Source organism: Diuraphis noxia, unplaced genomic scaffold (genome assembly GCF_037042655.1).
Source record: "Diuraphis noxia isolate RWA-SAM2 unplaced genomic scaffold, SU_Dnox_SAM2 contig0004, whole genome shotgun sequence".
Taxonomy (NCBI): Eukaryota; Metazoa; Arthropoda; class Insecta; order Hemiptera; family Aphididae; genus Diuraphis; species Diuraphis noxia.
Window position 1 is genome coordinate 50289120 of NW_028301714.1, and position 27366 is coordinate 50316485.

Sequence of the window (27366 nt, forward strand, 5' to 3'; positions counted from 1 at the left end):
TTTTATACTATTATAAGTTTCTAATTTCCAATTCCCAAAAGATATTTAATTTTTAATTTAACTGTACAATTCCTGAAGATTTTAATAAATATTGACATATTGTTGATTATTAATAGTTTATAAGCTTATTGTAAATATATTATTATAATAATTTTACATTCAATTTTCCTTTAAAAATTATTGATACAATGAGCTTTTTCATAGCGTCTTATCATGTCCAATTAATATGTTTAAATTTATTTTTAGAAGTACAATCTATTGTTTATGTCTTATGTGTTATGTTTCTGGAATTTTGGACTTTCCACCTTTGCCTAAATAGTTGTTAAGATTAAAACATTGATTATTTGATTTTTGCGTTGGCGGAAAGTAGAAATACAATTGGTATATTCTACCTAGAAACCTCCAAAATTGACATTTCTAAATATGCACATACATTAAGCATAATTCATTAAATTTCAAATTGGGAAAAGTATATGGTTGAAAGTTGTGTAGTTTTAAGATCGAAACAAAAATCAACAGGTTTTTTAAGATAAATAATTTTAACCACAATATTAATCTAAAAAAAATTCTCAATTACAAATTCATATGTCATATCATTAATAAAATATGCAAATTATTACACAATATAAAGATGATATATTTTTATTAATGAATATAACATATAATTACTTTTTTCACAAATAATTTATACTTTTTATAAACAAAATATGCAGAAATAACAATGAATAAAATAGTTACACATTATGCTCTTGGTATGCATTTATAACAATTAATCAAATGAACACATGAATTTGAATTATGTTAATGTCGTTAAGAGTATTATAAATATTCTCATTTAAAAAATAATAAATTTCAATTGCATACTTCTGAGATATTTTGAGATGTAACAGTTTTATTGAAAGATTTGGTTCGTCTAAGTTGAGCAATTTTAATAGGTCATTTGCATGGCAGAACACAATTTTTGTTTAGCGTTTGTTAATATTCTTATTGTTTCACCCATCAGATGTTCAGCTTCAGTATGATTTACTATTAATAACCACGATACATTATCATTAAATTGTAATCTAAGTGTCTCTTCATTTTTATCCTGTTGACAAAAAACCAAAATGAGTTAATTTTACATTTTTGTTTAATAAACATGTAATTTTAAATTTGAATAACTAACAATACAATTGAATGAACTCATTTGCTGAACGTGAGCTAATGTTGGGAAATGGTCTTCGTAAGGTATCAGCCACGCACATTCACCACCTAATACTACCACTTCATATTCGGTAATCACAATACCTGGTAAGTCAATTATTTCTACAAGTCCTAAAATAAATATAGTATACATTGATTATATTTCTATGATAAACATATGCCTGTAATTTTAGCTTAGGCTTAAAAGTGGTAATAACCAAATAAGATTTAATTTAAAGTAAAATAATATTGTACCCATTAATTACCATACCATTATCAGAGATGATTGTTGCACATTCGCAGAACACCACGTGAATTATAGGTAAGTGCAGTTCATTTTTGTAAAGAATATTGTTGACGTATAGATAAGAATTAGTGTTTGGGGAAGAAACTAATACTTCTCGTTGTCCAAATGGTTTTATTCCTGTAACAATGGTGAAGAGTGAATAGAATTTATATTCAACATTTGTATTAACACATACTTTCTAAAAATGCAATTAATCGTATGGTGATATGTGGCACATAGAGAACAAATGTATATTTGATGTCTCTTTCTGGTTGACTGACACAAATGGCTAGACCAACATTCCACGGAAGAGTAGCTATGGATTTAACAAGACTCAGTCGATGTCTAGACACTTTTTGTAAGCTGTACAAGATTATAATAATTTAATGAAGAATAAGAATAACATATTAATCAATATTATAATTGCTTACAGTTCATCTGGTTGGCCGATGAATTTAAATATATATAATGATTTATTGGATATGATCACACACCCATCAAGTCGGTGATCGGGGCTTGTCATTATACAATTACACTATCAAATAAAAAATAATTTTTATTTAATTTAAACAAAATATTTTAAAACAAATATAATCATACAACATACACGAAAAACAAGTACAAATTCTTCTTCATTCCCAAAAAATTTATGTTGAACATATGATTTTAATCTTAGGTCAATTAATACAAAATCATCATAAGAGAACTTAATAGGCACATCTACTACCGATGGAATCCTAGAATCGATGTTACTTCCTGTTTTTATAATGCAAACAATATATATATATATATATTTGAAATGTATTCATTAGACAAGTATATTATCAAATAATATTTATTAATACAGTACTTTTCATTGTTGATGAACTGTTGTTGCGTTGCTTTCGACTTTCATAAGCGGTACACACACTATCTGTCATTGATCCTAGCAGTAATATTAATATTAATTCAATTAAAGTGCAACAAAAACCACAATAAATAAAAATGTAAAAGTTACATTTTTGAACCGTTAAAAAGGAATTTGTTAGTGTCAGTTATTTTATTAAGATTTGTACTTATTTATCATAAAATAACTCGGCTATTAAAATATCTAATTATTATATTAACTTGAACTAAATTTCATAATATTTTAAATGGAGATCCAAACAAAATATTTATGAAATAAACTTGTAATAAATTAAGCAAGTTTAAAATAATATATATATTATAATCAACTGACTATAACTCTAGTTTATTTACATAGAGATTATATTTAAAATTAACTTCAAGGCGTAAGTAACAAAACTATCATATATTATTAAAATTATGTACAATGCAGTAAGAAATGTTTAAATTCAATTGAATTAAACAAATATATATATATATACATATACATAAATGTTCAATGTTTATTGATGAAAATACTCACCAATTAACCTTGCAAATTTATACAATGTTCGAAATAAGATTATGACCAAAATTTACACAACTGCACTGTACACTAAATTTACTATATTTGTGCTATGAACAAAGCCAAGAAACTCCATACTACCCATAATACATAAATTATATTCATAATTATAAATTATGGAGAGAATTAAATAAAGGACAAAAATAAATAGAATCAAAACACTTACTCGGCCCATGAGATAGTGTTATTACCCAAATAGTTTTAAAAAGTGGATGTAGTGGTGTTTTTCATTATCTTATTCCCAACAGGGTAAAAATATTAATGTTCTAGTTTATTAATGCTATGGTTTAAATACTAACCTGAAGAGCTACTTTCAGTTAACGCAGTTCGGACATCAACAGTCAGGTGAGGTTTTTCTGATTTGGTTTCTGTACTATAACACACATATAATTTAAATTAAAAATAAAACAATTATCAAATATTTATAAAATGAGATCATTATTAATCCTAAACTAAATATTAAATAGTTCACCACATAACAGGGGTAAAATGTAATGAGAAAATTTTTAAAAATTTGATGTTAAAATATTCAAATAAAATGGTAGCAGATCACATATTCACTTCCCTGTCTAAAATAACTAATTATTAGAGCAAGGGACCTTAAAAAGCACTAAAAAATCATAAAATATGTATTTAAGAATATGCAATTATACATCAAAAAATAAAAAATATTCAGTTAAAATATGTCTTAAAAAAAATAATGTAACCTCTAATATTATAAAATTACATGTTTTCTTTAAATATTTTATTAATATATTACTATTTATTGCTCTACTAACTATCAAGTATTAGTTTTTCTAAAATCATTTATGTATACATTATTTAGTACTACATAAATATTATGGTCAAGTAGGTTTTATACAATTTTTGTTTTTGATAATCATTAAAATACATCATAGTATGATGTAACAGTGCTCATGATGTTATCATCGTTATCGCATACCAATATATTATCCAACCATCTGAAGATTAAAATATCCATAAACCACAATATGATCAAAATTAGCTATCTGCATACCAACATTTATTGTAGCTATTTGCAAAACGAAACATAATATGAAAGAATACTAAATTAGAATGTTACGCTGGAACAAAAGATTAGAAGTGTCTTTATTTTTCTGATAATTTGTTTCTTTTATATTTTAATAATCTCAATAATATTTTTTATATAATTTAAATAATATCTATACATAGTACAATAATTAACAATTGACACTGCCACTTTTAAATCTAAGTAAATTATAATTAGGTAATATTAAAAAACCACTTTTCAATTAATTCATAAAGGTTGTTAGAAAAAAAAAATATTGAATTGTGGTTAATATTTTATTTATTCAATCTCTATCGCTAATGGTTTTATGTTTAAAAACATAAATATTGGACAGGCATACCTTGATATTACTTCTAGAATTTCTACAGATTTCTCACTAGGATTACTTATGACTTCTACATCACTATCATTACTAGAAAATATTCGTTGTTCTGGTTCTTCTGAGCCTTAAAATGTTTAAAATTTGATATTTTTATTAAATAAATAATATATATTATAAATAAATATATTTTTATCTTACTAGATCTTGAGTTAATAGGTGTTGAATTATTAGAGTTTTCTTCTTCAACAACATTTAGCTCATCTTTTTCTGAAAGATGCTGTAGCTTATTAGAAGTAGATGGAAGAAGCTCTTCTTCTATTTGTACAATGATATAGCTATCACAACTAGGACAACAGATTTTTCTCTTTTCCTCTGGAAAAAATTGAATAATATTTTTTAGTTATTAATATTTAAAAGAGTACAGCGTACATAGGTATTTCAGTGGAGCGTCAATTATCCACACTATTTGGGACAGAGGGGATACGGATAATCAAATAACCATAAAAAATTTAAAAATAAAATAAAAATCTAATTTGGTAGATACAATACTAAACATAATATTCATACATATATAAAAAATATAATGTATTTATTTAAATAATAACACCATGGCTTAATAGCTTTTTCAATCAGTAATAATCGTAAAGCATGATCTTCACTTGCACGCACACAATTTTTGTAATACGGATAAATAATTGACGGTCCAGGTAATTGATGAGTGGATAATCAACGCTTTACTGTACCTCAAATAAAAAATATTTTATTTCTATACAGTCAAACTTGGTTAACTTAAGTTGAAGAGACTACAAAAACAGTTCGAGGTATCTATGATTTTAGAGTTTGGAAAAATTTTGTGTTAACTAAGTTCAACTGTAATATTACAGTCAATTTTACAAAAAAATAATAATATGACATTATTTTTGGTGAATAATATTGGGCAAGCTATTATTAAACTATTCCTCCAAAAATGAGAAACCACTTTTTTTCAAATATTAAACATTTAGCCGATATTTTAGAATTTTTTGATTTATCATCAACGACAGAAATAAACATCCTATCTAAAAAGTGTAGTTTTTAGGGAACATAAAAAACATTTCATATAAAAAAATCACATAGGAGTTGTTTTATAAAAATATAATGGTAACGCATTGGAAAATATTTTAATGATGCAGATAGCACATAGGATTTATTCATAAATAACTGTTTTTTTCTGAATCCAGTGATACCAAAACCCCAAAATCATGGCTTAATATGTTTTTTTCCATCAATAATGACTCTTACTTATCTCTTTATTAGCATTAGGTACATTTAGACTAATAAAAAGAATATGAAATTAATTGCATTTTTTTCTTTTAACAATGTGTACTTACTATGAAGATTTCTATTGCTTTCTTGACAAAATATTGTTGCACATTTTAAACATTTAAATACTAATTGGTTCATTTCACTTAATGTCCTTGACTCTAACTCCATACTAATAATGTTTAAAAATTCCTGAAAATATATTACATGATATTACTATTCAACTTTAAAAACAATAACCTAACATAAGAAAATTATAATTTTGTTGTCAGGCAAGGCAGTATTCTTTCCCCATTTCAAAATTTAAGCAGGAGTCCCTTAAGGAAGCAATCTGTCTCTAGATCTTTACAACATTTTACCTCAAACATACCAAATTCCAATAAAATTTTAATCGCCAGATCATACAGATGACACAGCAATATTAAGTAAATATAGTAATAATGCTGTTGCATTCTCTAACTTTTAATCACCTATTGTCAAGATAGGGAAATGGGGATCCAATTGGAAAATCAAAATTAATGCTGACAAATCCTTCCACATAAAACCAGAGAAATCGCATTTATTTTTCACTTTGGGAGAGCAGAAATTCAAGTTGAAACCCAAATTAAATATTTGGGATTGATCTTCGATAAATGTCTCACCCTATTTTTAAATCAAATCTTTTCCTCCACAACAAAATAACTATTTATAAATCAATGGTAAGACCCATTTGGGTTTATGAAATGTAGATGTGAAGTTGTGCCAAATCATCATAAACTAAAGTAATTCAGGCATTTCAATCCATTACCTTCAGTTTAATAACCTCTGTCCTTTGGTAAGTTTCCAACTACTTACTCCAGACAACCTTAACATTGAAACTATCAACACAATTGTATTTAATCACAAAAAAAAGTTCCACAACAAACTAGCCACACTAACTACTCCATTTAGAACTAGGTTGAGCAAAATTTTTATAAAATTCTCTCATCGGTTAAAAATACACTGATCGAGGGATTTATTAAATCTCTAACTACAACAATAACACTCAAACAATAATAATGACATTCTGTCACTAACACACTAAATCATCAGGTAACTTCTTCTTCTTATATTGTAGTTACGCAGTATAAAAATTGATAGATTGTAATTTTTAATAAAAATATAATAAAACGAGTATAAAACAAAAAATACAAGACAAAACAATAACATTAAAATATCTACTAACAAAAACTAAAAATTAGTAAATATAAAGATTCATTATTTAATTCACATAATTTTAAATTTTGCTATTGCACATTTTTTAATAATTTAGCTTACTTTTGCATCATCTTCACTCATTGTATATATTCTTTGATTTAGATTTTTTCTAATAGTCATAAAGTTTAATTGTAGTTTAATAGGATCAAAGCCAATTTTGACACAACTTTCAATTGAATCTCGGCTCCAGGTAGCAAGCAAATGACCATCAACAGAATTTCTTTCTTTTAATTCTCTATAACAAATTGATAAGTTCTTGTTGGGAATATTTTATTACTTTTAATTTTATAATATTAACTTAGTATTCTCAACAGAAAATATTTTAAATATATAGAAATAAAAATACAATTATTACCAAACTAAATATGAGTATTATAGTATGTCATCTACCAATATTTTGTGTTCTATTACAGCTAGGATATCTATATGATTATGATCATTATATCATCTTATTATGATTTTTTTCTTTATATCTCCTAATTAATGTTATAAAATCAATGCTAGGGTTAAGTCTAAAGCAGTGTTTCAAAACCTTTTTGGTATATCGACCCACAAATTTACTTTTTGTTGGAAACATAAATATAAATTAAAAACAAGTATGGTATATTATAGTATTATAAATAACAATTTTTAAATATAATCTATTTCATAATTTAATAATAACATATAGCAATACTGAATAATGAGTACCTAAATCTGTTAAATGTAGGGTTATTTTAAATTATAATATTTAAAAATATTTTTAAATTAAAAAATATAAAAAAGTATACTTCACATTCATATTGTTATTGTACAAAGGCATATTCTCATATACAGATAACAGATAAAATATAACATAACAGTTTTTAGTCATAATAAGGCTAAAAATAAAGTCTTTTTACAATCGAAATAGTTTTCTTGTTAATTTACAAACATTGCAACCCATTATAAATATTTACCAGATCATAAGTTAAGAAATACTGGTCTAAGGTGATTTATAAATTATTCACTGTTGAAAATCAATTTTTCTGTTTTAGAAAAATTACATATTTTTTATTATTAAATCATATAATTCCACACAATATTTTTGTTATATTGGAATCAAAAAAGGTGGAAGAGGGGGTCAAGGTTAACTTTACTGTTAAGTAGGTGCAAATATAAACTATAAATAGAGGGCTAATACCGTAACTTTACTATTACTTAAAAATTGCTATAAAAAGGTATATAGGTTAGAAATATTAGATATTATAATGAGTAAGGTATACATGAATACATATCAAAAAACACATACATCATAATGCTCTATTTTCTGCTGGGGTTAAGATAAATTATGGAGCATCATGGCCAGTTTCACTACATATGCAGCATAAGGGTTGTCGAAATTCTCAATGTGTTGTTGACAAACATATTATATAATATAGACCCCGATCAATGCTATTAAAAGTAGGTACAATAGTTTAGCTAGTTTCAGGTTAGAAACTTAAAATTATATTTTTAACTGAAGAATTCGTAGTTAAATTAGAAAGTTATCAATAATAATGATATATTAATATTCCTCATGGAACCTCAGTATCTTGAAGCTTGATGGGATCAAAAAAAATTCAATACATCAAAACATTGAGATATTAGTAGTAATTCAATATAAAAATGATGATAATTTTTCAAAAAAAAAATTGTTATTAATATATACAGTGTCCCATGAGGATTCACCCATTAAGATATCTCCTGCAATAATGGAGATATATAATTGTTTTTATAAGACTCACAAGGACAAGGACAATAAATATTTAATTTAATGATTTGGTAAAAAAGTCAAAAAAAATGTAAGAAAGCTATATTGTAGAGTTTATTTTTCTGAACATTTTTACATATTTTTGATTGTCATCGACCTCACAATTTTTAATAATTTTTTAGTTTCAAGAAAAATTGTATACTACTACTTAATACCATAACAACTGTCTGTAGCAAATCTTATCAAAAAACAATAATAGCTGACTATAGCAAGGACCATGGTATTAAGTACACAGTTTTTTCTTGAAACATGAAAAATGATCAAAAATCGTGAGATAAATAAAAATTAGATACTGAAATGTCAAAATGTTCAGAAAATAAACTCTATAATATGGATATAGCTATTTTTTATTGTTTTGAAAATAATTAAATAAAATATTATTTTTTTTGACTTTTTACCAAAACATAAGTAAATCCTCACAGGGCGTCCTACATGTATATACAATGTATAACATGTACACATTACTCCCAATGGATGTAGTAATCTGTAATACATTTAAGTTAGTGACAGTAAATCATATCTATTGTTGGTCTTTTACAACAACTTGGTAATCGTAGCCTCTATGCAAGCTGAGACCCATTATGAAAAAAAGCAAATTTAACTTTATATTCGATTAATCAAATTCAATACATACAAATTGATCACCATAATAATATAATTATTGATATTTATTATTTAATATGAATTACAGATAGATGAAGATTATATTTTTAATTTTTTGTCTTTTCCTTTAAATATTTTTCTATGCATGAAAATAGTCATATTTTTAAAAAACGGGACAATTTAGTGTCCATAAAGCTTATGTCAAGACTATGGGATATACTTTTGAAATATGGTATTTTCCCATATAATATGGGATGTCTGGTCACCCTAACCACATATTATATAACATGTTTGTGGCAGCCATTTTAGTAGTTAACATGGTATAATATAAAATGATAAATAATATAAAAAACTATTATTTAATTAAAATACTGATAGCTGACCTTTCAGTTAAACATAATAAAATATTGGAATATTCGCTTGTTTTCATGTCGATATTTTGAGCTGGCCAATAATTTTCTAAAAAAACAAAATATATAATTAGTACCTATTTACAAACTGATTATAAAGACATAAGTTTTGTAATGAGGATCCACATAATCATTTCAACACCAAGTTAAGAAATACATCAATAATATTTTTTTAATCCCATAAAAAAAATTAACATTATAGGCCAATAGGAAAGGAGAGGGTCTGAACTTAACATTATTTGGATGTATAGATTATTTTATTTAACAATATCACATAGTTAACCTATTAGTTTATATTAAATACTTAGTGATCAAAATAGGAGGAAGATACAGTGGGATGGCTCAGTTCACGTTTTTATAATTTACATTTTCTAATCCTTTACTTATTTTGTTGAAATTGTCCTTATAATATCATACAAATATCACTAATTTAGACATTTTATTGATATATTTTATAAAAATTTATTTTGACAATGATTTTTTAAATTAGTTTAATAACAATACAGTAAATAATGATGTTTATTAATATAATAAATTTAATAAATTAAATTTGGTGATAACATGACAACTAGATCTAATAAATCTAAATGTTATTTCTTACAATTTTATATTGATAAGATGATGTATCAATTTGGAGCTAGGACTTTTAAGAGTTACCATGTTTTTCAATAATTATTCAAAACATATAGAAATTTGTTTTATAATTCTATGAGTTAAAGGCAATATTTTTCTACTTTGCATATATTGAATTTTTACATGTAACTGCATATTTAAGCATTTTAGCATATTATTATACCATACTAGATTTATTTTTTTTAATTTTTATTGCATTAAGTGAAAATATATTGTATAGTTTCTAGCCTTATATGTTATGTTTTTGGTTCTAGAGTTCAGAATTACAACTTTATTGATAAATTTAATAAAAGTTAATAAATACATTTAAAAGTTCAACTTTTCCATTTTTTATACCTTCTGTATAATGGTATACTGTTAGTATTTGTATTAATTATTAATGCATAGAATGATTAACATTTTACTTAGTTTAACCAATTTTAAAAATAGCTGACCTGATAATTTTAAGGGTTCTTTGTTTTTGTTTAACATGTTACAATCTAGATTTGAGTCAACATTTAATTTTTGAACAACTATTTCTGGCTCCACATCCATTTCTAATTGAGATTCATTACATACTATAATATCCTCCTTTTTATCAGTAAGATCATTAGATTTTGAATAACTGTCATCAATAACTTTTTCTGCCTATAAAACAATAAAGAAGTAATTTAATTGTATAATTTATATGATATAAAAACATTCAAGACCAAACCTGTACAGGAACTTCTTCAGAAAAGGATTCATTTTCTGATTGCTGTTTGATACCCAATATATCTTGAACATAACTTCCAGCATGACTATGTAACCAGTTATCTTCTCCAAACATTTCTCGTACATTTTCAATTTTTTTTTTAGTAGATAAATGTTCTGACTTTAGAATTTCTAAAAATATATAATAAATCAATTTAATTATGTATAAAACAAAATTTAAAATTTAAGAACCTTTTTTTAAAGTTGTTGGAAGAACAGGAGTTTGAATAATGCAACTTTTTTCCCATTTGTGGTCTTCAATAACAGGAGACCTTATTTTTTTGGCTTTAACACTTGCTATAAAAATTTCAAATGAATGATATTAAGTTAGAATTAAATTTATTAATTCATAATGTTTTTTTGTCATAAATTAATAATTTACTAGGAGGCTGTTGGTAATGTAAAAATGACAGATCTAACGATCTGGAAGACTGTCCAACATATTGTTTTTCTGATTTTGAAAGTAACTGATCATCGAGTTCAAACTGTAACAGTAATTGATAAAAATAAAATAAACAGAAATTTTAATTTAAAATTATATTTTTTAATTTCTTACAAGTTCAACAGCTGCATTTTCATGAAGAAATCCACATGTTATTTCTCTATGATTCCTTATGTAAGTTACTGGATTATTGTTTAAATTTAAATATTTTAAAAAAGCCATATCACCTACTGCTGATATTGAATCATGATGCACAATCATGTTATTTGACAAATCTAATACTTTTAAATTTGTCAATTTAGATAAACCTAAGAATGAATAAAAGTAAATTAAATTATAAGAAATACAAATTTATATTTGTTTAAAATATATCAAAAACAGTATTAAGGTTAATAAAAAATTGTTGAATAAATTGAATTCAGTTTCATAGAATAGTATATTAATGTGCCCAATATTAGTTTATAAAGTTTGGTATAGGGATTTACTATTTATATCGGTGATCTAAAATATTATTGACAATGTTTAGTGGTTTAGTAATTAAATACAATTTAATTATTTAGATAATTTAATTTAAGAAATATTTAATGATGGACTAGAAAATGGATAAGTATAATAAAAGTTGATGCATGTGTTGCAATGAGAAAAAATATGGGAATATACAATAAAGACAATATGTTAAGATAAACATCAGGCTGTCATTAAACAAAATTTAATAAAAATATTTAATATAATAACTAATGACAAATTGATTAATTGTTGTGAGTATTGTTAAAAAGTAGTATACTAATAGAAATTTTTCCTTTGCATGGAAAATTGTAAAATCATGGATATGTTTTTGGGTATGCAAAAATATTTAGTGGCATGATTTATTTTGTTAGGAATTTAATGTCCCACCAACAAACTGTCCGATATGAAAGTCATACATATTTGAAATGATTGTTGTCATAACAGCCATGTGCTAAGCAACCGGTGGAAGGGAAAAGTCTCTTCTTGAACAGAGTATATGTTAAAATATTATACAATATAATTACCACAGCCAGCCAATAGTAAACAATAAAATATTAAAATTATATATAATAATACAAAAAACAAAATCTGATACTTCCAGTACAAGAAAAATATTTTATATATATTTTTTAAATGTATTGTATATATAGGAACAATGCAATAAGAGATATTTTAGATAAAAAATACAAAAAAAATTAACCACTAAAAAAATTGGTAGACCACACCTTATACTATTCAAAAAGAACCCAGATATATTTAAAATAAAAATTTCAAATATTAGAATATAATTAATAGTTATTTAGTTTGTCCATAGGAAGACAGATTAAAGCTTTATAATTTACTTTATTCATCAATATTTTTTTTACAAAATCTATGTTTAACTAATAATTTATAAATATAAATATAGTTACCTGTTAAATTATTTATGCAATTGTAGCTCAATATTAATACAGTTAAATTTCTAGCTCCATAATCACTTAATATCGGTACTTGAGTCAGTCTATTTATGCTTAAATTTAAAATGTCTAAACATTCTAGTTTTTCAATATTTTCAACTTCAGTTAGTAAGTTTCTAGGAGCTTCTAAGTATGTGAGATGAGGTGCCAGTAATAATGACCTATCTAATGTTTTAAGATGGCTGCCTCTAAGTGCTAAATATTTGAGGTTAACCCATTTTCTATTTAACAACATTGCTAATGATTTTAATGAGCCATATATAATTAGAACTTCAATTTTTTCGTAATTCAAACCTACCAACCATTCTATATCTATATCATAAAGTTCTAAATAAACTAGACTATGAAAAGGGAAAAGTTTGATAGAATGACTGAGATCAAAGTTAGATGATTTGAGTAATTTTAACTTTGTGACTTTTTTTAAGATTTCAGATAAGTAGTGATGATTTAAAATATGATCATTGTGAAGTGATGATAATACTCTTGTGTTAATAGTATGGAGGATTTCTGTATCAAGTGTTAATTTGTCATGACCAGTAACAAAATATTCTCCTCTGTGTTTTAGTAGTTGAATCAACTTATTAACGGCTTCCATTACTGAAAATAAAATTTTTTTAAATATTAGCGACATATACTGACAATGCATACAATAATATTATAAACAATAAACAACATTTTTTTTTACATTTTAATTAAAAGCTAATATTTAATATAAATTTAAAGAAACATTCTATTTCATTTATGTATATTGTAAGAAATTAATGTATAAAAGTGTAAGTACGATCATGAAAGTAATGTACCGAAAATATTGCTGGGCATTACTACATTTTACCACTTATATTTCTCTTATTTAAATTTTATAAGTTCATCAAACTTCAAAGTTTCATTAACTAAAATGTTTGTTTTTTAATAAAATTTTTATTGAATAAACAATGTAACAAAGTCTCACGATTATTTTTAATTATAATATAGGTATAATAAATATAACTATAGATATAGGTACTGACAATAAAAACTTATGTATATTAAAATTAACTGAAATATACTGTTTACTATTGTTTAGAGAAAAGGTCATTCTTCATTAACTGGGTGTAACATTATGTTAAAAGATTTGTACATATTTTGCCATATAGCCATATAGGTACTTTAAAGAACATTTTATATTGGATTTCAATTTATCAGTTTAATAAATCTGATATTATTTGATTATTTAACTAATTTTTGAAACAAACTACAGTGAAAACTGTCTAAAGCGGAATCGCATGGGACCAACAAAAAATTCCGCTTTAAGCAGTTTTCCGCTTTATTCAATAAAATGGAAAAATTCCGGATTATTCAATTCAAATAAATAAGAAATACATACCAAAGATTTTTAAGAGTATCGTAAACCTGAGTTTTTCCACAATTAAATATATTTTATAATTGTCTTACTGAATGTCCTTTTGTACTCATATCGATCAGTTGATATTTTTCATTTAATGAAAGACACTTATATTTTGGCATTTTAATATTTAATACGATGAACGGAAGATAAAATAAAATAAAAGTGTACGTATGACTGTTGGTGTAAGACTGTTTCACAGTTACAAAGAAGACATTTCATATCGTTTAAGATGCGATAATATGCATTGTATGTACATATAATGTACATATGAACAATTTTATCTTCTTTATCTATCACTATTTAACGATGTACATTGTACATACGCAATACGCATATCTATATTTTATACCTTATTTTTGGTTTAGGTTTGTCATTTAGGTTGTTCATAGCGCGTGCCATTTTTCCGGTTTATGCAAGGTTTTTACTTGCATGGGACTTACAAAATCGTTCCGTTTCCGCGTTTTGAAGGTTCCGTTTTATTGAGGTTGAGCGTCTACGTAAAACTATAGGTAAGTGCCGGGACCATAGAAAAATTCCGTATTGGATAGTTTTCCGTTTTATTCAGGGTCCGCTTTAGACAGTTTTCACTGTACCTATAATTCTACATCTAATACCTAATAAACTTATTTGCTGAAATTTAAAATAATACTTTAGCTACCAAAAAAATAAATATAAAATATAAAACGCAATAAGTATACTCTTTAAGTTTTACATATACAATATTATAATGTATGTCAAAATTACATTTACCTACTATTATTATAGATATTTTATAAAAGTTATTTTGACTATTTTATTTAATAACACAACAAACATCGTAAAGTTGTTTAAAAATGCTAAATATTTCTTTTCCCAGGTAAGAATCGTTTAAAAACAATAGCTTCCAAATCTAAATACTAATAAATTATAATTATATCATTATTAATCCCACTTGGAATTCGAAAAATATTAATTTCATCATAAACATTAAACAAGCTTAAAATGAACTTCACATAAGAAAACAATAATTAAATTAACAATAACAAAACTAGTAAAATATGATACATACTCAAACACTGATCAAAATTATTAACAACAAAGAGCTTTTGATTTTCAGAGCTTGGTTGATCAGTTGATCTTTATTGGTAAACGTGGTTCTATCATTTTAAATTTTTAACAAAGAGTCAATTAATAACACAATTATTTAATTAATACCTAATTGTAATAAATATAAAAGAAACATAATTTTTAATAATTGCAATAAATGTAATAGTATGTGAAAGTGTGTATTAATGAGTTTACTGAAAAACGACAGTGAATGAGTGAGTTGATTTTAATTAACAGACCCTCAAGACCTCAAATTATTAAATTAAAAATAAAAACTAAAAAGTTCAAAGCACAAAATAAATAAAAACCTCAAAGGTTGAAAACTGATAAAATAATAACACATCGAAATGATAAGAAACAGGTGTCGTACCATTGATAATAATAATCATAATATTATACTTTATTTACAATCACAAAACATACAATGATACAATATGGTTTATAGTGTTTATACAGCAGCAGCAGCTTTTATCTTAGTCATGGCTTACTGGCTTAGATCATATTATTGTTCTGTGATCATATTATATGATTTAAGATATACAGCTGTTTATAGTAGCGATAATAATAATAACGTTTGCAACCATTTATTTGAATTTTCTCAAGCGGAGGGATTCACTTACCAATTTACCATCGACAAAGGCCCGGATTAACATTTAACACTATCGTAGGTCCTAGTGGTCCTTCTGCCTAGACACCTAGCCACTTTTTTTCCTATTATTAAAACCATTTTCGTACGTCCTTTGTATTCATTGTACATTTTAATATTTCTTCTATCTTAGTATTGTAGACGCAATAACATTTAAGATCTATAGGTTATACTCTCAAAGTAATATATATTACTATTATTACTTAAAAAATGAAAATGATAATAATTTAATACTAGTAGTCAGTAGGGTAGAAACTTGACCACAGAATAACTTGACGTTCAGGATAGTTTTGTGAATAATAAATTAAATCATTCAAATATTTTTTTAATTCATAATTTTTTTTCCTACTCATAATTGAATTAAGATCATTATATTATTTGAATTCTTAACTAATAAATAATAATGCATCTCATAAAAATAATTTATCAAATTTATCCATAAAATTACCTATACCTACTATAATAGAGTAATATAATATAATACTATTAATTAATACATCTAACAATTCTAACATAATATAAAGATTTAAATTTTGAAATACCTTTTGTGAAATTATCCCTTGTAAGGTTAACTATTCTATTATTTATAATTATAGAATAATAGAATAATATTTAAAAACTTACGTTGAAAATAACAAATAAATAAATAAATAAACAAATAATTGAAACTAACAATAGACTAATATATTTTGAGATGTCTTGTATTATATTTGCAAGGTTGTTTACAAAAAATATATTCTTATCATTATCTATCAGAAATAAACTAATGAAATTTTAAATTTTAAATATTCCTGAATAGCTTAAAATAAAATAATATTAAGTATACCTAACCAATTCAATTAAACCATTTTATCAAATATTAATAATTATTTTCTTATTCTGTAGTATTTGCAGAAAATGTTTGGCTTGGAATTTTACAAGCTAGGTGGCACTTGGTTGGTTGGTTGGGTCGGTCGGTACCGTAAATTTGATGTATTTAGTATTTCCCATGGTAAAATACTTGTATGTTAACACTAAAAAGCAGAAATTACATTTTATATTAACATATTTATTTGATAGTTCATGAAAATATGTTTTAAACACCATCTTAATCAACAACTAAATAAATAAATTTAAATAATTATACCTATAATTTACATTGTTGTACCCACATAATTTTAATTTAATGTTATAAATTATTTTGGTAATTGTTATATTATACTTCATTAATTCAATTAACAAATAGAAAACATGGACCTCTTTTATATAACAGTTGTATTATAATATATATCTATGGATTTATCTTATTGACTTAATGTATATATAATCTATAACAATTGCCAATCATTGTGCAGAACACCCAGTCGATAAAAGTTTCATACATTTCAATTAGTTAGCAAAGCAGGTATTCCGTATAATTTTTTTTTTTCATAAATCACATTATTTTCAGATTTCAATTCAGTAAACGATGCGTACCCTCGGAAAAGTTGGGGTGCGTACACTACGTCAGGGACTCCGCCAAAGCCTGAAAGAATCGATAATATAATAAATAATTAATTAAATTTTTTAAGTCAATGATAATAATAACTTAAAATAAAATATTTTAATATTGAGTTAAATAGTTACTAATAAATTATTATTTATATATTATGATAGAACCAAGATTTTAGGCAAGATAACCTACGCCCTACAATGTCAAGAGTCAGAAAAGTTTTTTACTTATAACTTGTTAATAATTTACTAAGAAAAATATTAATAATAGCAATTATTAATAGGTACCAACTAAATAAAAATATAACTATAGAGTATATTATAGAATTATTGATTTAAAATAAATTATTGTATAGGTAATATTTATAATTGAATTACCTACTTAAGAATTAAGACACTTTTTTTAAATTATGATTGAATACTTACCTCAATTCTACACACATTTGCTTACAAGTTACAACCGATATCAAATTAGTGTGTAGATAAAACATTAATTTACTACTATGCAATTTGATGAATAATATTAAATTTAAAAAATGTATTTGTGTAAAAAAGGTATTCTCTTATATTATATACTCTATTCCTTTGGGTAATATCATAGTCATAATTTAGATATATCAAAGGTCTATGTTATATTTATGCCGTTTAGGGTAGAATTCAAAACTTTACTCAAAGTTTGACGATCATCTGAAGCACTTGTCTTTTGTTCATATTACTTACTGCAGATTCAATGAAAATAAAAAAATTGTATTTAGGTAAAATATGGTGTATTGACTTGTAAATAATCAATTGCAAGTACCTACTTATTTAGAAAATGAGGAGATATATTGTAAATATTGAAGTACTCTTTTTACAAAATATGGTAATTAATGGTGTATATAAGAGGGGCTACAGACCCCCCCCCCACGAAATTACACTCGTAACTGTTAAATATATAGGAGCCTTTATAAAGCTAGATTATTTATTAGTTGCTATAGATTATAATTTATAGTCCACCAGGAAATTATTTCTATATACGCATCTGATGATAATTATAACTCTACTTCAAACTTTTTTAAATAGGAATTATTGTAAATTTTTTTTTTTATTAGCTTTTTATTATTAATCTTACTCAACAATTACGATAGTACAATATTTGAAAAATTAATCCATGTCAGTAGTTTCAATAATTTATCATTTAAGTTATAAATATCCATAAATTAAGTATTTAGTGTAAGATTTATTTAAAAGGAAATCCAGTTAAATCTTTTTGTTGTCTTAATGTAAGTTTTAACTTTTCTCCATATTTCACTCATTAACCATTGGCCATATGATTTAGGATATTATAATAAGATTATAAGGAATAACATTAAACCTTTGTCAGACACTTAATTAGATTTTTTTAATACATTGACTACCATGTGACCACCAGCAGTCACACAATACCTATTATTAGTGAACCAAACACATTTTGATCATCCCAATTTTGTATTTACTATTATATTCAGAAAAAAACTTGTTATGCCAAAAATTGTAATTATTCTCAGAGCAAACACTACTACACTTCTAAGTGCGTTATTACAGCTCCACGAAAAAGCAAGCTAATAATATAAAACCATTTTCATTTATGATCAGAAACGATCATAATATGGTGGTAGTAATAATCAACTATGACACGCCAGTGGTCACACATATAAAATTTGAGAATTACAGATGACCACTGGTAATGAATGCGTGATAAAGAAAGTTACAACTTAACCGATAGGTGACTATCATTATTCAATGTTATCACAGATAAAATACAAAGGTTTAAATTTACTATAATATATTTAATGTTACTGTTAAAGGATTCTCAATTTTTACTAAAATTTTAATTTTCTATTTGATACTTATAATTGTAGTAGAAAATACATTATCATCATTACTATTGTTATACACATAGGACACTTAAGGACTTGTAGAGAATAAGGATGCTAGTAATTCATTCAAGGTAATTTAGAAAACCAATTAACAAAATGACATGTATAATAAATTACAAACATTTATTTTTCAAATATGTTTAGAGAGAATTTAATAAAATTATAATCCTAATATTTTTGCCTATAAGACAACTTTGGATATTTAGGAATGTCTAAAAAAATTCCATATACGTAAATAATTATCAAATAAATACATTTAATTATATTCTCTTTTCATTCAGTCAGTATAAAAAATTATAAATCAAAAGCAGACGTGCTATGATCAAGGAATGCTTTGAGCTGTAAATAACTTACTGGAATGTAGGCCTAATGCATTGGATTTTTTTTATAATTTTGATTCTTATTTAAATAAAAAATACAGGAAAATTCAAATAAAAAATACAGTTTTTTAGGAAAATAAATATAAAGTATTTAGAAGCACTTTCTGTGCACAATGGATGGGCCTGATTCATCATACTCCTGTTTGGAGATCCACATCTGCTGGAAGGTCGACAGAGAAGCCAAGATAGATCCACCAATCCATACTGAGTATTTTCGCTCAGGTGGAGCAATTATCTTGATTTTCATTGTCGAAGGAGCCAAAGCAGTAATTTCTTTCTGCATTCTGTCGGCAATACCAGGGTACATGGTGGTACCTCCAGACAATACAGTGTTGGCGTACAAGTCCTTACGGATATCTACATCGCACTTCATGATTGAATTGTACGTAGTCTCGTGGATACCGCATGCCTCCATTCCCAAGAAGGAAGGTTGGAATAGAGCTTCTGGGCAACGGAATCTGGAAATAAAATATAACTATTAGATATCATCGACAAACATATAATACAAAATAAATTTATTTGGTATAAAAACTACCTTTCGTTTCCGATTGTGATGACTTGACCATCAGGCAATTCATAGGATTTCTCCAATGAACTGGAAGAAGCAGCAGTAGCCATTTCTTGTTCAAAGTCCAAAGCAACATAGCACAATTTCTCCTTAATATCACGAACAATTTCTCGTTCAGCAGTGGTGGTGAAACTGTAACCACGTTCGGTTAAGATTTTCATAAGGTAGTCTGTGAGATCACGGCCAGCAAGATCGAGACGAAGGATAGCATGAGGTAAAGCATAACCTTCATAGATTGGGACAGTGTGAGATACACCATCACCAGAATCCAAGACGATACCAGTGGTACGTCCAGAAGCATACAATGAAAGTACAGCTTGAATAGCAACATACATAGCAGGGGTGTTGAATGTCTCAAACATTATCTGTAAACAAAACAAATGGTTAGCAAACTTTAAAGTTTTTTGTGTTTGATAATTATTTATTTTCTAATTCAAATAGATATTTACCTGAGTCATCTTTTCACGGTTAGCCTTGGGGTTCAATGGAGCTTCTGTAAGTAACACTGGATGTTCTTCTGGGGCAACACGCAATTCGTTGTAGAATGTGTGATGCCAAATTTTTTCCATATCATCCCAGTTGGTAACGATACCGTGTTCAATGGGGTATTTCAAGGTAAGGATACCTCTTTTAGATTGCGCTTCATCGCCTACATAGCTGTCTTTTTGTCCCATACCAACCATGACTCCCTAATAATACAAAGTATGTTAAATAATTGAATGGCATTAACTTATTTTTTTTAAATATTTACCTGATGACGGGGTCGTCCAACAATTGAGGGAAATACAGCACGAGGTGCATCATCTCCAGCAAAGCCTGCTTTGCACATTCCTGATCCATTATCAACAACTAATGCTGCTACTTCTTCGTCACACATTTTGAGTTAGTTTTTTAATTTATTTAAACTGTAAAAAAAAAATTATAAATTTATTACTAATGGAAATATTTATTACTTTGTATAAACTAATGGAAATATTTAGTAATAAATTATAAAATACTATACAGTTAAGTATAACTTAATAAATTGATTAGACTGATCAGTTTAATTGAATTACTATTAGCACAAAAGATTCACCAACATGCATATTTTCAATTATAATAATTAGAAACCTATGACTAAGTCATCAGTTAAATTTTAGTATCAAAATGACTGTACGACTAAAAAAATACTTGATTTAATTATAGTATCATTAAATTATTTTAATTCAATAATGTTATACAACTATAATATAATAATACTGTTAATCATTAGCCATACATTATAATGAGAAGGAAATTCGTAATAGTTTATCATGTATTTATTGACACTTAAAAAACATATTAAATTTAATAGGTGACTGTTAATACATCCCAATGGCTTTAATCTCCACTCATAAAATACAAATTTAAAGAGATAATAAAAAAGTAATAAATTAATAAACTTATAAATTAAATACGATATGTAGTTAATGGCAATGTATCATTTAAATTGATCAATTTGAAAAAAATAAAAGTATAATAAACAGTTAAAATCCGAAACGATAAAAATTATTTCGTTTGAAAAATGAAAATTACGTAAAATGCCACATCAAAACAGTTTATAATCACCACCACGATATCGGTTTAGATAAAAAAAACTAAAAATACTAAGCCGTATGAAAATAAAATGTAAAAAACCCAACTATAACACGCGATAATATCAGGTAAACCAATTGAACCAAGATAATAATGACACGTACCAGAAATAAATGTATAAATTCCAAGAGTTTGGAACACGCGAGTAACTAGTACGAACGCCGAAAAATGTGAATAAGTGAAAAGTTTAAATTCGATTACAAACTTTTAAAAGTGAAAAGATATTATAGATACACGTTGGTAGCGAACGAGTCGTTCATCGAACAAAACTGGTCTTGTGAGAGTACCAACACCGGTATAAGTAGCTTTCCTCTCACTCTGTGGTACGGTCGACGCGATACTCCTTCCCATGGACCCCGCCCTTTGCTACCGGCTACTACCACGTCGTAGTCATCGTCATCAACCCCCCTTCCTGCCATCCTCCCTCCCTACCACCCTCCCACCCGTTCACCGCAAAAGGGCTGTTAAGCGCAGCACCGGGTGTGAACACGAGAATATAATATATACACATACATACATATCAGTAACCGGAATATAATAGTTTGAAAACCGTGAGAAACGATGAGTAGTGAAACTGTTACACTCACAAGAACACCCTACCTAACCTTATATAATTTGGCATAAATTAAAATCGGCATAATAAATTACTAGACCTAGGTATAATACTATGTAAGTATATTATTAATTATTATCCATGTTTTTATCTTGATAAATTGAAAATTCTTTATACCCCCAAAATGCTATTAAAGAGTTGATGAAAACGAACGTAGAGGCTAACGTTGGATTTTAAACTATCTTCGATACTAAATAGTAACCTATGTTATAATAAATGCGTACGAAAAGAAATCTCGTTGAAGCTACAGAGGATTTTAAACTCCGAAGTGAGGGCGTGGGCCAGTGAAGGATGAGAAAGATTTTCCAACCGTTTTGGTGATTAGTTTCCCCCCAAAACGCGGTAATAATAATACAACCCCGTGAACACGAGACGGAAAAAGTAATTTCGAAAAAAATATAATATTAAATGATAAATTATATTTACCTTTAAAGACGAGATTGACGACCGTTTTGGCTGGCGGAGCTGTTGAAAACGACGATTTCGCGTTTCGGTGGCAGAGCGGTTACGGAAGTTTTTCGTAAAGTGCACGAATGGTCCGCCCGGTCCGTGGCCGGTGTGCATCCTGCCGGACAGATCCATCGTCGTCGATGCGGTGGGGTAGGTACCGGTACGCGCCGATGGGCCGGGGACGAGTGGTATATAGTACACGCCGATCGTGGTCCTCTGCCCCAGCTACGGCGCCGCCGTCCGATGGACTCGCCCGATGCACCACCATTTTCCGCCCGTCGCGCGGCATTACCTTATATGGGCATAAAACGAACAGCACCGCGCGATTGGTCGAGACCCGGCACAAGCCGGCGACCGCGGCCGAACGCATTCCAAACCACGAACGGTATCAGCAGTCGCCGCCGCCGCCGCCGTAGAGACGTTTTACTCCCCTTCGCCCCTCTAATTCTTCATCACTCGCAAGTCGCAACCGTCGTCGTGGCGGCGCATAGTGGCGGTGCGGTGCAATGACGTGTCGTCTAGACGCGATATAGGTGTGCGCGTTCGATTCATTTCAAACACCCTGTAGACTGTACAGCGGATTGCGGACACGCGAGCATGGATGATAATGGCGATTCGCGATGCCGCCCGTCCGCCCGCCACGTCATCCACGATCCACTGTAGATCCTAAGAATTACAATTTTTTTTTATCAAGCCCATTTTTTCCGATATTTCGAATTTTTATCGCCTGACGATGACTAATCCCGCTCGGCGTTAGTACGCGTCATTTGGGCGATTTCGTTGAATTTAAACTTTCCTACTTCCCGTATACGTAATATTTGCATAATGCACTAGCACAGACTACAATTGCAATAGCATTTTTCTCGGTCAATGTTTCAAGATTTTCAGTTTTTTCTCTTCGTCGACTACTTCGATTAGGTTTAAGCGGCCCTCACACGATCAATTTTACTGACAGTATTTTTGATACTGACAGTATTATTGATCGTGTAATGTGAGTACTGATGTACTGTCAGTATGGAAAAACGATACTGATGACTGATGAAAAATTCGGATATCGAGTCGTCAGTATTTGTTTACTGATGATAATATTGATAGTGTGAGGTCGATATTGACACTTCGTCAGTATTGACATCGCAGCGATGGATGACGGAAGTGAAATCACAACCCGCGAATGCCGCGATCGGTCCATTTTGCGTGATTTTATTTTAGAGTACAAACAATTGCCCGAATTGTGGGATGTTCGTTGTAAAGAGTACTCCAATAGAGATAAAAAAAATTCTGCCTATAAAAAACTCTTAGTTTATTATAAACATTTGAAAAATGACTCTACAATTGAAGATGTAAAAAAAAAAATTAATACATTAAGAAGCAATTTTCGGAAAGAATTGAAAAAAATTAACGACAATATACAATATCAATAGACAACAATCGATCTGAACTACTGTGAAAGTAAAAAATACTGAGTATTGACTGTAATTTGTAATGACCGTTTGAGGACTATACTGTCAGTAAAGTAAATACTGTCAATATTCATAGTGTCAGTAATATTGATCGTGTGAGGGCCGCATTACTATGTAGCTATGTTGATAATAAGTAAAATAAAAAAAATTATAATAATACATTATTGAACATTAAATTAAGTTATTTATATGAAATAAAAATACAAAACAAAACATTCAATTATTTAGCTATCTAATAAATAAATATTACCGTTATAAAATGTGTTACCAGATGATTTTATAACAATTTATATTGGAATATTATGTTTAAAAAATGTTGGGATATTAAAGTTTAAAAAATATTTGGATTTAAAAAAATTCTTTGCCTTGCATATTGTAACAATTTATTTAAAGTTAATCAGATTAAAAAAGAAGGAATGATCAATCTAATTTATACCAATAATTTTTTTAAGAAATTTGGCAGGAGAATAATCTCTCCTATCTTTTAATGTTTTTAAATTTAATATTTGGAGAATATCTCATAACTAGTCTCTCAAAATACTTCTAGGTATATACAATTTGAGACTTGAGTGTCCATAAATAATGAATGTAATATGGTCGATAGATAAGACGTGAATTGAAGATATTCTGTTGATGAAAAATTTTAATCATGTATTGGTATATGTAGGTATATTTGTTGAGTATTATTCTTTTCGTGTTGGTTATTATAAATGTATAATACATATGACTTGTAGAACCAGTTTTGCTCCTCAATAATGATAACTAAATGGGCACGTTTCGAATTTTCATACTTGCACTAAAGTGGCATTTTACAAAACGAATTTTAAATTTTAATAATTATTTACATCATCCTATTAGCTATTTGTGTGAACACTGTGTACAACGAGGTGTACAATGTAGGTACTTTATTGTTTTAGATGTAAAATTAAGTAAAAATTGAACTTTTATATTTTATACCTAAATGATAATATTATATAATATAAATTTTGCATTTTTTCTTAACAATATGGCACAGGTACTAATATTTTTATACATTGTGTCTAGTTGACTAGGTACACCTATAGTTGTCACATTATTTTCGTTTAAAATATCTATTAATCTATCTATTAATATAATTTTAATAAATATTTCTAGTTGATTTTGGTTAAATTTACGAGCAGTTAGAATAGTTAGACTGAACAATATTATTGAGATTGATACACACAACACATGGAAGTATGGATAGAAGCCAGAAAAATGTATTTCCTGTTCACCGTCCGTTTATATGTGGCTAAAACTTGTACTATATACTAAAATTCCATTGCATTCATTTAAAAGTTATCGAAATTATCGACTAGATTTTATAATTTAATTGACTATAATATAACAGATAGCTCTGAATGCACATTGCCTGTTTAGGTATTATATCGAAGATGCATGCTAAAAGAACCATTTCACATCTATAATATATTTTAAAACTGTGTACAATATTAACTACTTTCGAATGTTATTTATATATTGTTGCTAAGTAACTAAATTAATTTATAAAAATTTTTATACCCAATAGATTTAACATGTTTACTGTTGATAAGTTCGTCAACATTGTTTCGATAATATGATTTATTTTTACTGCAATTTTGTTATGTATATTTTTAAATGTTATACATTTACAATTTAATCGTAGGTACCTACTGTTAAATAATTAATATTGGAATAAACTAGTTCGCTCAATTTAAGAGAGCTTCCTACATAAATATAATAATAATTATGAATTCTAAAAATTAATTTTGCATATTTTAAAATATTAAAATTTAAAATATAACTTAGTTTTGACGTCCATAGGTAGTTTAATTAGCTTATATTCACGGTAAGCTCAGTAAAATCCAATTATCGTGCAAATAAATTAGTAGTATGACGTATGTATATTGCAGTATATTAAAGTCACTAGATGGTATATTATATGAAAATCTACTTGATTTAAACTTAATAAATTATTTAAAGAATTTTAAAGTAAATCGGGTAATTTTCATGCGTAGTGTTTCAGCATAACGAAAATTAAGTAGGTATAGGTACTTATATGAATAGTATATTGTATATTCTATATTTCTATATACATATATACCTACTATACAGGTAAATTAAAGGCGTCAGATGACTGTCTATAGAAGAAAATATTTTACCTTACTTTAAAAAGATATTGAATTGAAAAACGAACATGCTTAGATGTTCTTATAATATACGTGACTAATATGGTTTATTTTATTCTTATGATACTACAGAACATTTTAACTTTGCAGTAAAACAAAAATATTTATACAATATTAATATTATACGGGATTAAGGGAAGGAGCAAGTTGTAACATATTGACTAAATTATGTTTTATAAGAAAACATTATGATCTATGTATATAGTTTGTTTCCATGGTTACCATATATAATCTCTTTATTCATATTCCATATAGATATTTATATTTGAGTTAGTCTTTATTTCTTTCAGAACGATTTAAAACCACATAATATTGAACGATTAAAACCTGTCTTCATAGATATAATATTATAACAGTATAAATGAGACTTATATTAAATATTTGAAATTCCAATAAACGTATAATTAATATCAGTTGCATTAGCTAACATTTATACATTGGTATCAATTATCAAATATATAAAAAAATTTAAGTGCCTTGGAATTATCTTTCTGGGTTAGCGAAAACAAATAAAATTACATATTTATTATTCATATTATATGTTAATAATGTTAACATAGACATATGATATAATATGATACATCGATACATCGATACACCGACAAATTTAGGCAAAAAGACACGGAAAAAATATGTATCTTACATTAATTTATTCTAAAAATGTAAAATATATGTTAAAAACTTAAAAAGAAATATTTATTATGTATAGGTTAATTCTTGTATTCGTT

At 26.8% G+C, this 27366-nt stretch overlaps 2 protein-coding genes across 3 annotated transcripts; both read right to left on the reverse strand.

Moving 5' to 3' along the window:
- Positions 1–626: 626 nt before the first annotated feature.
- LOC107168329 (uncharacterized) lies at positions 627–15667 on the reverse strand. Its single transcript, XM_015517701.2, has 20 exons — positions 15316–15667; positions 12839–13480; positions 11535–11728; positions 11361–11463; positions 11171–11275; positions 10941–11110; positions 10681–10873; positions 9587–9662; positions 6890–7064; positions 5662–5785; positions 4490–4663; positions 4310–4415; positions 3218–3291; positions 2319–2393; positions 2076–2224; positions 1900–2003; positions 1665–1831; positions 1454–1606; positions 1166–1314; positions 627–1087 (listed from the first exon to the last, which is right to left on the reverse strand). Exons 2-20 carry the CDS (start codon positions 13476–13478, stop codon positions 929–931), a joined length of 3090 nt encoding a protein of 1029 aa, XP_015373187.1. The 5' UTR covers positions 13479–13480; positions 15316–15667; the 3' UTR covers positions 627–928.
- Positions 15668–19471: 3804 nt separating this feature from the next.
- On the reverse strand, positions 19472–23105 carry LOC107168325 (actin-5C). Of its 2 annotated transcripts, none has more exons than XM_015517696.2 (5): positions 22969–23105; positions 21067–21220; positions 20765–21004; positions 20283–20680; positions 19472–20205 (listed from the first exon to the last, which is right to left on the reverse strand). In XM_015517696.2, the coding sequence occupies exons 2-5, from the start codon at positions 21190–21192 to the stop codon at positions 19839–19841; spliced, it is 1131 nt and encodes a 376-aa protein (XP_015373182.1). In that variant the 5' UTR covers positions 21193–21220; positions 22969–23105; the 3' UTR covers positions 19472–19838. The 2 variants fall into 2 exon arrangements, with proteins under 2 accessions (XP_015373182.1, XP_015373183.1); XM_015517697.2 differs by lacking the exon at positions 22969–23105 and adding an exon at positions 22034–22187.
- Between the last annotated feature and the right edge of the window lie 4261 nt (positions 23106–27366).